Raw genomic sequence first — 14,279 nt, forward strand, 5'->3', positions numbered from 1 at the left:
GTGCCGGCTGTGATGTCAGGGCAGCTGCCCAATGGGAGCCCAGGGACGGGGCCCGGGAGTCTGCCCCGTGGGCTCCCTCATAAGGACCAGGGACAGCCCCAGTCCCCACTGAGGGTGTCTATACCGGGACAGGTTGGGTGGGCTCCCCTGTCGGATACTGGGCGCCGAGGAGGGCCATGGTCTGCTGAGCGGCAAGGGACGCGAGGTGGGAGACGCTCGGAGACCAACTGATCGGCCGGGGCTTGTGAGGGGCAGAGACAGGCCAAGCCCGGGGGGGGACGGGGCTTACAGCACTGGTGGGGCAGCCATGGAGAACTCCCACGCAAAGACCGTGGAGGAGTGTCTGGCCTACTTTGGTGTGAGTGAGAACTCTGGCCTGACACCTGAACAGGTGAAGAAGAACCTGGACAAATATGGTCCCAACGGTAAGTGCTGGCAGCTCGCCCCGCATCCTCACACACCCGGCTGGACCGGCCACCGGGATGGGGAGAGAGAAGAAGAGGAGAGAGGCGGAGCGAGAAAGAGACTGAGAAAGGAAGAAGGATGGAGAATGAGGAACAGAGAGTTTGCTTGTGTATGGGGTGGGGGGGAGAGAGAAATGTCTGGGGCTGGGGAGCGAGAAAGAAGCAGGCAGACAGAGATGGAGAGAATGGAACAGGTGGCTAAGGATGCATGGGGTTGGCTGGACACAGAGAGGCAGGGTTGGAGCAAGAGACACTGAGTGAGGCTGGCATCAGCCACTGGGCCCTGGGAGGGGCGTAGGGGAGCCAGGTGTCAGGGCAAGAATCAGCAGGGCTCCTGGAGCTGCGTATCAGAGCCCCGGGAGCCGTGTATCGGAGCCAGGAGAGCCGCATATCAGAGCCCCAGGAGTCGCGTATCAGAGCCCAGGGAGCCACGTGTCGGAGCCAGGGGAGCCTTGTATCGGAGCCCCGGGAGCCGTGTATCAGAGCCCAGGGAGCCACGTATTGGAGCCCAGGGAGCTGTGTATCGGAGCCAGGGGAGCCGCATATCGGAGCCAGGGGAGCCGCGTATCGGAGCCTGGGGAGCCGCGTATCGGAGTCAGGGTCGGAGCTGTGTATCGGAGCCCGGGGAGCCACGTATCGGAGCCAGGGGAGCCGCGTATCGGAGCCTGGGGAGCCGCGTATCGGAGTCAGGGTCGGAGCCGTGTATCAGAGCCCGGGGAGCCGCATATCGGAGCCCCGGGAGCTGCGTATCGGAGCCCTGGGGAGCCGCGTATCGGAGCCCGGGGAGCCACATATCGGAGTCAGGGTTGGAGCCTATCACAGAGAAGCCAAAGATGCAGACACAGGCAAGGCCCAGCCGTCCTGGGGACAAGGCAGCTGCTCCTTGGCTAAGAATAACCCGCCTGTAATTCCCTCTGGAATGGATCGGACACCAGAGATGCTGCATGGGGTGGAGGGCATCCTTCACGCTACGCTTCCTGTCCTGGCACAGGGTTAAGGGGAGCCCCTAATGCCCGCGGGGCAGGAAAGTCCTGTGCTGGGCCAGCATGTGTGGAATTGATGGGTGGCTCAGACTGCAATTGGGGATGGGCATGATCCCAACCGCACCACGGTGCCCCTCCAGCTTCCTGCCACCCTCCAGCCCCACTGGGCTTGGTGCAGGTCCCAGAGCAGCAGGCCAGCGAGCTCGGAAAATCCCAGCCCAGCTTGGGTCACCGTAGGAGGGCGTGTGAGTGAGTACTTGTGTGTGAACGAATATGTTTGGCTGCATCTAGGTGTGTACGGGCGTGTTTCTGTATGTGTGAAGGCGTGTTCACAAGTGTGTGGGTGTGTGTTACATGTATGTGCAGGTGTGTTCACGTGTGTGAGGGCATGTTTACATGTCTGAGGGTGTGTTTACACCAGTGGGGATGTGCGCACCCCATTCTCTGCGTGTCTGTGCAGCCCCAGCTAGGGAAATGTAGGGCCCCGGTACCTCATTTCAGCTGGGCCCACCCCTCTCCCATTTCACCCCATTAATTTTTGGGGGTCCTGCCCCCCCTTCCTCCTCCTGTCAGCCCTGTGTGTGTCTCAGTGGGTCATGCACACACACACTCTCTCCCCTTAGCCTGGCAAAGGCGCCAGGGTTCGAGGCCCCATGCCCTGTGCAACGCTGGGCTGGGTTGTTGTGCCCCAGGCCAATGAACCCATCGGCCCCTGTTTGTGTGGCATGTCCCCTCATCTGGGGCTCGTTCCTATCTCCCCAGCTTGCAGCATGTACTCTGCCCCGGGGGTTCCCCGCTCACGGTGCTAACTAGCCTCTTCTCCTCTCTTCCTTCGCTCCTGCGGCGGTGTCTCCTTGGGCAGAGCTCCCAGCAGAGGAAGGTGAGTCCCAGCCACTGGTGGCCCCAAAACCACAAAGTGCCAGAGCCCATGGCAGCCACTGCCGGCCACATCCTCAAGCCAGCCCCAGCCTCTCTCTAACGGAAACCCTGGGTCCCCACCCATTAACTCAGGGCCACCAGGGCCCACGGCCCCCTCCAATAGCCCAGTGCCCTCCATTGCCCTATAACTTTACCCCTGTGGGCAGCACCCTCAACCCAGTGCCCCCAAGGCCCTCCCCTGCCCCACAACCTACTCCCCAGCTCTGATCCCCATTCTGGCTCCAGCCCCTGGGACTTGCAGGGCTGCCCGTTTTGGTTGCATGGATTCCTGGAGCTTTCATCACCTGACACAATCTTTAATTCCTGGTGACTCCAGGGCAGTCCTGGAGGTCTGGCACCCTAGTGACTTGGTGTCCCTGCCTCTGACCCGCTATGTCCCCACACCCAAGGAAAATAGGGGTGGGATCCCTGCTGGGGGGTGGGGGGATCCCTGCTGCTCCCTGACCCTGCCCCACTCCCCAGGCAAGTCCATCTGGGAGCTGGTGGTGGAGCAGTTTGAGGACCTGCTGGTGCGAATCCTGCTGCTGGCGGCCTGCATCTCCTTCGTGAGTGACGGGGGGCTGGGGTCCCAGGGTGTGGGAGGGGCTGCATCTCCTTCATGAGTGATGGGGCCTGGGGGGTCCCAGAGTGCTGCAGCTCCATGATTGACTGGGGTTCCCAGAGGGCTGGGGAAGAAGCTATGGTGGGAAGGGAACTCTCTATGTATAACATGGGAACTGAGTAGTAAATTTTAGTGTGAGAGGCTGGTATGTCCTGGGACACCCATTGGGGTAGAGACTGGAAGTCAGGACTCCTAGGTTCTATCCCTGGCTCTGGGATGGGAGCGGGGTCTAGTGGTTAGAGCAGGGGGGACTGGGAGTCAGGATTTCTGGATTCTATTCCTGACCCTGCCACAGGCTCTCTGTGCCTCAGTTTCCCCCTTTTGAGCAGGGCAGGGTGAAGTCTGGATCACTCCTGTGTGCAAACTACTGGGAGATGCTGGGGGACAGGTGTCCCTGGGGAAGGGCCAGGGGTACGGTCCCACCCCACTCCATCCAGGCCCCATGCTGTGTCTCTGTGGCAGAGGTGCTGGGGGCCCGGGGCTCCTCAGGCCAGGAGGGGAGCAGGCTTTGGGAGTCATCTTGCATTGTCCTTCACCATGACCTTTCTGTGCGGAGGCCTGGCCCAGGCCCGCCCGGAATTCAGTCTTGAAGGTTTCAGTATCGGCTCCGGAGAGGCAGCATCTCAAGTGTCGGCAGCTGGGCCAGGGCTGCGGGTGGAAAGAGGGAGCCAGGGCTCAGGAGTGGAAGGAGGGAGGCCCAGGGCTTCGTCTGGCAGGTGTTAAAGAATGGGAGACCCTGCCTGGATAGGCAGTGGTGGGGGGAGGAGCCCCTCCCCCAAGTGATTCTCCCCCCATGTGGCTCCATTAGCCCTCCTCTCATGTCCCCTTGATCTTGATATGTACTGGGGGGGGAGGGTGGCGACAGCTGGGCCCCCCGTCCGCTTGCGTGAGTGCAAGAGGCCTGTAAACTGATCTCAATCTCACTGGGCCTTGGATGAAACCTGAGTGGGCACAGTTGGGTCCAGCCTGGGCAAGGCTGCCCCATCCCTGTGTGTAACTGTGTGTGTTTGGCAGGTGGGGGGGAGAGGGGGCTGATGTCTGTGCGAAAGTGGCAGACACTTGGGGGGGGTCTGTGTGAGTGTGTGCACACACATGTGGCTGTATTGCTGCAGGGGGGCGTTAGAGAGCTGGCCCCTGTGTCTGAGGAGGTGTGCATTGTGCTGCACGTGTGCATGCCTGAGGGTGTGTCTGTGCAGCAGTGCTTCGCTTGGTAGGGGTGCGGTGTGTCTGTGCAGGGGGTGTGTGTGAAATCCAGTTATTCCCTGAGTCAGAGCAGCCGGAGGTGACACCCCAGCACCTCAGGAGCCCTGGGGCAGTAAACCTGCAGCTAACCAAGCTGATTGTGACCAGGTAGAGGGGATGGGCCAGACATGGAAGCTATTTTGCGATAAAATAGATTGATGAGTGTGTATGGAGATAGATTAGATTAGATTAGATTGGGTGGATGGGGATAGATAGATAGATAGATAGATAGATAGATAGATAGATAGATAGATAGATAGATAGATGGAGTATATGACGAGATCCCTGGGGTGCAACGTGGCACTGTGGGACCGCTGTGTCCTCTTAACTCAGTAAGCTGGATTGTCTCTCACAATGCCTTACTGATGACAAGCAGCAAACCTCTCCCATGCTGTTTTCACTGAACAGGTAATCATCAAAAAGAAAAGCAGTACTTGTGGCACCTTAGAGACTAACCAATTTATTTGAGCATAAGCTTTCGTGAGCTACAGCTCACTTCATCAAGTGATCCTTATCTTTTTTGAGATGGGGTGACCACATCTGCAGGCAGTATTCAAGAAGTGGGCGTACCATGGATTTATATACAGGCAACATGATATTTTCTGTCTTATTATCTCTCCCTTTCTTAATGATTCCAAACATTCTGTTCGCTTTTGTGATGGCTGCTGCGCATTGAGGGGATGTTTTCAGAGAACTCTCCACAATGGCTCCAAAATCTCCTTCCTGAGTGGTGACAGCTAATTTAGACCCATCATTTTATATGTATAGTTGGGTTTATGTTTTCCAATGTGCATTACTTTGCATTTATCAACACTGAATTTCACCTCCCTTTTGTTGCCCAGTTACCCAGTTTTGTGAGATCCTTTTGTAATTCTTCACATTCTGCCTGGGATTTAACTATCTTGAGTAGTTTTGTATCATCTGCAATTTTTTCCACCTCATTGTTTACCCCCTATTTTCCAGATCATTTATCAATATGTTGAATAGGACTGGGCCCAGTACAGACCCCTGGGGGACACCACTATTTACCTCTCTCCATTCTGAGAACTGACCATTTATTCCTACCCTTTGTTTCCTCTCTTTTAACCAGTTATAGATACATGAGAGGACCTTCCTTCTTATCCCACGACAGTTTACTTTGCTTAAGAGCCTCTGGTGAGGGACCTTGTCAAAGGCTTTCTGAAAATCTAAATTCATTTTATCCACTGGATCCCTCTTGTCCACATGCTTGTTGACCTCCTCAAAGAATTCTAGTAGATTGGTGAGGCATGATTTCTCTTAACAAAAACCGTGTTGACTCTTCCCCAACATATGTTCATCTATGTGTCTGACAATTTTGTTCTTTACTATAGTTTCAACCAGTTTGCCCACTACTGAAGTCAGACATACTGGCCTGTGATTGCTGGAGTCTCCTCTGGAGCCCTTTTAAAAAATTGGCATCACATTAGCTATGCTCCAGTCATTTGTTACAGAAGCTGATTTAAATCATAGGTTACAAACCACAGTTAGTAGTTCTGCAATTTCACATTTGAGTTCCTTCACAACTCTTGGGTGAATACCATCAGGTCCTGGAGACTTATTACTGTTTAGTTTATCAATTTGTTCCAAAACCTCCTCTAAAGACACTGCAATCTTGGACATTTCCTCAGATCTGTCACCCAAAAAGAATGGCTCAGTTTGGGAATCTCCCTCACAACCTCAACAGTGAAGACTGATGCAAAGAATTCATTTAGTTTCTCTGCAATGGCCTTATCGTCCTTGAATGCTCCTTTAGCATCTCGATCATCCAGTGACCCCACTGGTTGTTTAGCAGGCTTCCTGCTTCTGATGTACTTAAAAACATTTTTGCTATTACTTTTTGAGTCTTTGGCCAGCTGTTCTTCAAATTCTTTTTTGGCCTTCCTACTTGTATTTTTACACTTCATTTGCCAGAGTTCATGCTTCTTTCTATTTTCCTCACTAGGATTTAACTTCCACTTTTTAAAGGATGCCTTTTTACCTCTCACTGCTTCTTTTACTTTGTTGTTTAGCCACGGTGGCTCTTTTTTGGTTCTCTTACTATGTTTTTTAATTTGGGGTATACATTTAAGTTGAGCCTCTATTATGGTGTCTTTAAAAAGTTTCCATGAAGCTTGCAGGGGTTTCACTTTTTGCACTGTACCTTTTAATTTCTGTTTAACTAACTTCCTCATTTTTGTGTTGTCCTCCTTTCTGAAATTAAATGCTACAGTGTTGGACTGCTGTGGTGTTTTCCCTGCCACAGGGATGTTAAATTTCATTATATTATGGTCATTATTACCAGCTCTATTCACCTCTTGGACCAGATCCTGTGCTCAATTTAGGACTAAATCAAGAATTGCCTCTCCTCTTGTGAGTTCCAGGACTAGCTGCTCTAAGAATCAGTCATTTAAGGTGTCAAGAAGATTTATCTCTACATCCCTTCCTGAGGTGATATGTACCCAGTCAGTATGGGGATAGTTGAAATCCCCCATTATTATTGAGTTTTTTATTTTTATAGCCTCTCTAACCTCCCTGAGCATTTCACAGTCACTATCACCATCCAGGTCAGGTGGTCGGTAGTATCTCCCTACTGCTATCTATCTATCTATCTATCTATCTATCTATCTATCTACCCATACATCCCCATACACCCCTGGATCCTGGGCAGGGTCTGTGCAGCACTTGGCTTACGGGGACTCCTGATCTCAGTAGAGGTCTGTGCAGCACCTGGGACAAGACTCCATTGTGATAGAAATAGCCAAGAGAGTAATGAGTGTCGGGAGCTAGGTAGCTACCTGCGGGAGTGTGAGGTAGGCTGTTGTGCGCTGTGTGTGCGAATGGGAAGGACTGTAATGCTCCGAGTGATGGGCTGGGGTGTAATATTTGCAGTGTATGTGTGGGGAGGCCTGTGTGGGATGTATGTGAGAGAGAGACACATGTAGTTCTGGGGGTATGGAGGGGGGTGTAGTGCTCTGGCTGTGTGTTTAAGAAGCTGAAGTGCTCTGGGCATCTATGGGAGGTGTGCAAGTGTGTAGCTAGGTGGGGGAAGGAGAGAGGTGTAGCACTATGTGTGTGTGTGTGAGGGAGAGAGAGTGAGGGTGTAGAACTGTATGTGTGTCCGGGGGAGGATGTAGAGTTGTGGAGAGGTGTAGCACTTTTGCTATGTGGCGTGAAGGGTGTAGTGCTCTGGCTGTGTGTCTAAGTGGGTGTAGCCCTCTATGGGGGGAGGGTGTAGCTCTGTGTAAGTGTGTAGTTCTGTGTGTGCGTGTGGGAGAGTATAGTGGGGAGGGGGTTGTATCTCTCTGGCCATGTGGGTGAGAAGGGTGCAGCTCTGTGGAGGTGGAGGGGGAGTAAGGAGTGTAGCTCTCTGGTCATGTGGGTGGGAGGGGCGTAGAACTCTGTGTGGGGAGGGTCATGGTGAAGGTCTGGGGCTATGGCTGTGGGGGAAGGGGTGTAGTATTTAAGCGTGCATGGGTGTGTGTGGGAGGGTGTAGCTGTGTGAAGGAGGGGAACGGAGAGCTGTAACTCCCTGGCCATATGGGTGGGAAGGGTGTAGCACTCTGGGTTTGTGTAGCTCTGTGGAGGAGGGGAAGGGAGGGCTGTAGCTCTCCAGCCATGGGATGGGAAGGGTGACTTGTGCTGTGCATGGGGAGCTCTGTAGGTCACACAGACGTGACCTGGTTGTGGCTCTGCCCCTCATAGGTACTGGCCTGGTTTGAGGAAGGTGAGGAGACAATCACTGCATTCGTGGAGCCATTTGTCATTCTCCTGATCCTCATCGCCAATGCCATCGTAGGAGTCTGGCAGGTAACCAGGGGCCAGCGACCACCCCCTCTATGTGCTAAGCAGGGTCAGGCCAGATCAGTATCTGGATGGGAGACTGCTGAAGTGACCCGGGAGATAGCGCAGGAGACTTAGAAGTGGTCACTGACATCAATGTCTCATCCCAGAATGGGGTTCCATCTTGGCACCGGGCGATGGGCCCCTGTGTAAACAGCCACGTGCACCACCCCAGAGGTGGCCGCACCTCAACACCAAGTGACGGATTGCTGTGTAAACAGCCAACAGCAACCCAACCCACATCTCATTGCCGGTTGAGGGGGTTCACCCAGTTCACCCAGCCCCCGGGGGGCTGTGGGCAGGTGGGCGTGACTTTTTGTGCTGCCCTGGCAGGAGAGGAACGCTGAAAACGCCATTGAGGCCCTGAAGGAGTATGAACCCGAGATGGGCAAGGTGTACCGCGCAGACAGGAAGTCTGTGCAGAGAATCAAGGCCCGGGACATGGTCCCCGGTGACATCACCGAGGTGGCTGGTGAGTGTGTGGCAGTGAGCACATCAAGGTGCTGAAGGCACCATGGAGCAAATGGCACGGGGCATCCCCGGGCAATGGTTAAACACACCCTGTGTACTGAGGGTTGAAGGGTTGGGATGACGTCCCAACCATGCTGTTGCCATGATTACCCACAATGCCCTTGGAGGGTTGCCAATGCTCCTCACCCGTCCCCTCTGCGAGGGTGTCGGGGCTGTGGGGGCTGGCTGAGCAGGGCCTCCCAGCCTCTCTCGGCCTTGTTTACTGCCTGGCCCCAGCCTGCCCTGACCCTGGCTTGTGGGGCAGACGCAGCCTCATTCTCCCCGGGCTCAGAGGCGGGTGTTTGGGAACAGACAGTCCCTGGCCCCGTCTGAAAGCGGAGCTCCGTGGAATCCCCTTTGCGCTGCACTTGTTCAGTGACAGGTGTTCCCGGGCCTGGGCTTCAGCCAACTGCCCCCTCCCCCTGCCCCCCCCCCCACCTGGGGGGAGAGACCCTGTGTCCCCTGCCCTGGCCCCGTCTCCATCCCTCCCTGCAGGCTGGGGGGTGGCCTTATATCCCCCTTCCCAGTGCCCCCCAGCCGTGCCAGCCAGCCAGCCGGGAGCCCTGACCTCGCCATCTCCTTGAGAGCCCCCTGGGCAAAGAGGGGGGGCTGAGGCGCTGGGCGCTCCTTCTATGGGCAGTGCCAAGCGTCCGGGGCAGCAGGAATGTGATGAGCCAGGGTTACGAGGACATGGCCAGCAGGACATAGAGGGCACTAAGGAGGGGGAGGAGGGAGACACTTACTGAGCTTACAGGAAGGGTCCCAGCGGAGAGGGGCAGCTAGGGTTACACTGCTGGGGGGCCTGATCCCCGGCTGGAATAGCGGGGCTGGTGCCCCGGCTAGGGGTGGACAGGGAGAAAAGATCCAGCATTTCCTCTCCCTGTATAACCTCTTCCACACCCCTGGCTGTCTGGCTCCCTCCCTCGGTGTGGTCTCCTGGTGTTGTGTGTTGCTGACACCCAGGGGCCGTGTCCCCCCAGCTGCTGCTCCAACACTCTCAACCCCGGCCCTGGGGAATTCAGTGCCTTGTACCCCAGGGATGAGCTGGTCCAAAGTCACACAGCCCCCTCACCCTTTTGCCCTGAGCGTCCCCTGCAGCCCTGCTAAGAGGGGGTGGGGTGCAGGGTCTGCCCTCCAGACTCTGGTAGTGGGGACACTCCTTCCCCCGTGTCCATCCATCACAGCGTGTCTTGTGCCTCTCCCTGCAGTGGGTGACAAGGTGCCAGCTGACATCCGGATCATCTCCATCAAATCCACCACCCTGCGTGTGGACCAGTCCATCCTGACAGGTTAGGGTCTGGTGGGGGGCAAACCAGTCTGGGAGCTGGGCTGCGGGGAAAAGAACTGGGGTGGGGGCTGGGCTGGTGGGGAAGGACTGGGTTGGGGGCCTAAGGACGGCAAATCTGGTCTGGGGGGGACAGAACTGCGGGGCAGGCATGAGAAATTCAAGCTTGTGATTGTGAGTCTGTAGCCCTGGGGGATAACAGTAGCCAGTGCAGCAGGTCTGTGAGTGTCTGGGGGGGGTGTACGTTGGGGAGGTGTCTGGGAGGTGTTTGTGTGGGTGTCACTGTGTGTGTGGGGGTGTCTCTCTGGGTGACTTTGCCTCTCTGACTGTCCATGTGTCTGTCGGTGGGTGAGTGGGTCTCGCTGGGGTGGAGGAGGGCGTCTCTAAGCTCCTGTTCCGCTCCCTGTGTGTGTGTGTGTCTGGGCCTGTTTGCATCTGTGGGTGCCTATCTGTCCATGTAGTGGGGATGTCAGGTGTCTGTCTGGCAGGACTCCTGGTGCCCTCATCCCGTGTGCTCAGCCCTCTCTGCTCCTCCTGCCAGGTGAGTCTGTCTCGGTAATCAAGCACACGGAACCTGTCCCAGACCCTCGTGCTGTCAACCAGGACAAGAAGAACATGCTCTTCTCAGTGAGTGTTGCATGAGGGCTTGAATATCGCTTCCCCCATGCTGAGGGCTGCCCCTCTTCCCCCCAGCCAGAGAGCTGTCCCCCAGGTCACCCCCGTCATGGACTCCCAGGCCCTGTGCTCTCTCTCAGCTCCGTACGGCCCCTGGGAGGAACCCCCTTCAATGTGACAGCCCTTCTTGGGGGTCCACTCTCTCTCGGGCGTTAAGCCCTGGGCTCCGGTGCCTCCTGGAACTGCACCTCTCTGAGCCTTCAGCACGCCCGTCTCTGCCGTGAGCCCCCTCAGGGAGTCCTCTCGCTCTGGCCCCCCGGGGCCTCCACCCCCAGAGGGAGTAATGCCCCCCGATCTCCAGCCTGCAGTGACTCAGCCAGCGTAACACAGGAGGTTTATTGAGCATCTGAACCCAGCACAGGCAGTTCTCAGGGCCCTCAGGCCTGGCCAGTCTCAGCACCATCCAGCTGGGTCTGTCCCCATCCAGGTGGGCTCCGGCTGTTCTCTCTCCTCCGAGTCCAGCAGCCCGCTCCTTCCAGCCGAGCCTCCTATATCACCTCTCCCCTTGGCCCCTCCTTGTCCTTTGTGTTCGGTCCTGGGCAAACAGATCACCTGGGACTAGTGGTGCAAGTAGAAATCATTTCTTGCCCGTACTACACTCATGGGAGGGACACAAAAGAGGGCATGTGACCTCCCCAGGTGACCCTCCATGTGACTCCTCTCTGCCCTGCCCCCAGCCCAGGGCCCCCATGCTCTGCCCGTCTCCTCTGACACCCCCCCTTACATGTCTAAAATTTTATGCTTTGGGCCCCTGGTGCCACCTGTACTTCCAGGTGTCATTGAGGATCCAGCAGCACCCCAAATTGAAAAATTCTTAAATGAAGGACGGATAAGAGGGATAATCACCCCACTTTCCCTTAACATGCTATCAGTGTCTCCCTTATGTTCAAATTAAGCTTCTGCCAGCTTGCCTTTATCTAAGTATTGCTCTCTGCCAGGCACTAGGAAAGCAAAGATGCTGCACCATCTGAGTTTGATGGAAAAGAGGCACAGAACTGTGTGTGCCATGTACATCTTGATGGGACTACAGCCCAAATTGTTTTATTATTTTCCTCAGCATGACATATAGGAGGGGAAATCAAAATCAGCCTGGCAGAACATTCATAAGAACTGTCTCTGGACAGATAAGCAATTGATCAAAATTACATTATCTGATCTCTGGGGCCAAATCCCGTTCCCATTGAAATCAAAAGGAGTTTTGCTATTGAGTTCAATGGGAGCAGGCTTTGACATTTGGAGAGGAAAGAACAAAACCACTCAAGCAAGGGCTACGTTGCTTATACCACAGCTGTCAAAGGCTGCTGACTCGTGAGAAAGTCAGCAAACATCTGATCTTTGTCCATTGCAAGGGAGAAATCAGCAATCAATGAGGTTAGAACAGTCTCTGTACTATTTCCAGCTCATAAGTCCATCTGCAAAGGATCAAGGAATATCAAGGCTCCAGATTACCTTAAAGTCCTCAGTCCCTTGGTTAGAATGCTCCCATTAGTATATGTTCATAGCCCAGAGGCTGGAGCAGGAAAGAGGACAGAGCAGGAAAGGCAAAATAGATATGTTTCCAGACCAGGGCCTTTTAGCTTTTGCCAAGTGCCAAGTAAAGGGAAATCTATTCTCACTGTGAAAGATGGTGTTTGGAGTCACATGGGCAACTTACATGTCCATCACCCCCACCCATATTCTAGTTAGAACATTCACAAAATGTCCATTAAGTGTAGACAGGCATTTTCCACGGTCCAGTGTGAGCTAAGTATTCCTTAATGGCCAATTCAGCTTGACTTGTCCCTTCATGTGCTGGCTAAATATCTTGTGGGCATTACCACAGGAGCAAACATGTAGTAAACAGAGCTAATATTCATAACTTCAGCTACCAAGATGAATACACAGGCATAGAAATAGCATAATCATAAGTACCAGTTATTTCACCTACATGACTAGTCCCAAAAGAGATTCTGAAAAAATCACACCACGTACCTGAGACCCTCTGTGCCAGCACCAGGCCCCACTGGAGTTTTATCTGTTATGTAACAACAGAGATGGAGCCAGTGACACGAATCCATTTAGCCTAAAGGGGCAAGGTTAATTTTGAGCTGTTCAGGTATGACTGCACCTTTACTCCATGAGGGCAGACTGGCTGGCCCCCATTCAGGTTAATGGGCTTCAAAGTTCCTTTGCAGTTAACTTTTTAATGTTCATAAACCTGGTATGTGCTGAGGTAGTTTAAAGAATAACACAGGTTTTTAGGTTTTCAAATCTGTGAACCTCTGCCTCTTTGAAATTTTATTATTATTATTATTATTATTATTATTTTGCTGGTCATAATGTGGGAGGTGTGACAAGTTGGGTCACAGAATCCCCCTTGCGACTGTCATCTGATGTGCTGAGACTACCTCTGAGCCCGTTTTCTCTGCCAGTTTGGGCCTCCAGAACCCTGCTTTGTTGAGCCAGACATGCCAGCCTGCTGCAACACAGACCCACGGTCTGACCCACGCCCCCAAAGCTGCAGACTTAACTGAAAATGGCTTAGCAAGTGCTCCTGTCTCTAACACCCAGACACCCAGCTCCCAATGGAATCCAAACCCCAAATAAATCTGTTTTACTCTGTATAAAGCGTATACGCATAAATTGTCCGCCCTCTATATCACTGATAGAGAGAGATGCACAGCTGTTTGCTCCCCCGGTATTAATTGCTTACTCTGGGTTAATTAATAAGCAAAAGTGATTTTATTAAGAATAACAAGTAGGATTTAAGTGGTTCCAAGTAATAACAGACAGAACAAAGTAAGTTACCAAGGAAAAAAACAAAACATGTAAGTATAAGCCCAATACATTAAGAAACTGATTACAGATAAAAACCTCACCCTCAGAGATATTCCAATAAGCTTCTTTCGCAGACCTTCCTAGTCTGGGCTCAATCCTTTCCCCTGGTACAGTCCTTGTTCCAGCTCAGGTGGTAACTAGGGGATTTCTCATGACTGGAACCTCCTTTGTTCTGTTCCAACCGTTATATAGCTTTGGCACAAGGCGGGAATCTTTTGTCTCTCTGGGTCCTCACCCCTCTTTCTAAATGGAAAAGCACTAGGTTTAAGATGGATTCCAGTACTAGGTGACATGGTCACATGTCCTGTGAGACCTCAAGCCTTCATTCTTCCTGGCCTGACTCACAGGAAGGCTTGCAAGTAAACAGAGCCATTTACAACCAATTGTCCTAGTTGATGGGAGCTATCAAGATTCCAAACCATTAATGGCCCACACTTTGCATAATTACAATAGGAACTCAGAGTTGTATTTAATATTTCTAGTTTCAGATACAAGAGTGATACATTTATACAAGTAGGATGACCACACTCAGTAGGTTATAAGCTTTGTAATGGGTTTCAGAGGGGTAGCCGTGTTAGTCTGTATCAGCAAAAACAACGAGGAGTCCTTATGGCACCTTAGAGACTAACAAATTTATTTGAGCATAAGCTTTTGTGGGCTAAAACCCACTTCATCAGATGCATGATACCTTACATGAGACCTTTTGCATGAAGCATATTCCAGTTACATTATATTCACACTCATTAGCATATTTTCTTAAAATCATATGGAGTGCAACATCACAGGAGGGTATCCTCTCCGCCCTCTGCTCATGAGGTTATGTATGTGTCTTGTAGCACTCTTCTGAACACCAGTTAGAAGGATTTTTTTTTTTCACTAAGTGTGGACTGATTCTTTTCTCTTAGAAGGCATGTATTTTTTTC

General features: G+C 53.1%; 1 protein-coding gene across 1 annotated transcript in view; it reads left to right on the top strand.

The window, feature by feature from the left end:
• The first annotated feature begins 307 nt into the window (after window positions 1–307).
• ATP2A1 (ATPase sarcoplasmic/endoplasmic reticulum Ca2+ transporting 1) overlaps window positions 308–14,279 on the top strand; it is a 39,588-nt gene continuing 25,616 nt past the window's right edge. Inside the window, exons 1-7 of the mRNA XM_077806870.1 lie at window positions 308–425; window positions 2,310–2,327; window positions 2,849–2,931; window positions 7,932–8,036; window positions 8,403–8,541; window positions 9,788–9,868; window positions 10,406–10,491. Coding sequence (XP_077662996.1) covers window positions 308–425; window positions 2,310–2,327; window positions 2,849–2,931; window positions 7,932–8,036; window positions 8,403–8,541; window positions 9,788–9,868; window positions 10,406–10,491 — 630 coding nt within the window. The remainder of the gene's footprint in view (window positions 426–2,309; window positions 2,328–2,848; window positions 2,932–7,931; window positions 8,037–8,402; window positions 8,542–9,787; window positions 9,869–10,405; window positions 10,492–14,279) is intronic.

The sequence above is a fragment of the Eretmochelys imbricata genome, unplaced genomic scaffold (assembly GCF_965152235.1).
Source record: "Eretmochelys imbricata isolate rEreImb1 unplaced genomic scaffold, rEreImb1.hap1 Scaffold_34, whole genome shotgun sequence".
NCBI lineage: Eukaryota > Metazoa > Chordata > Testudines > Cheloniidae > Eretmochelys > Eretmochelys imbricata.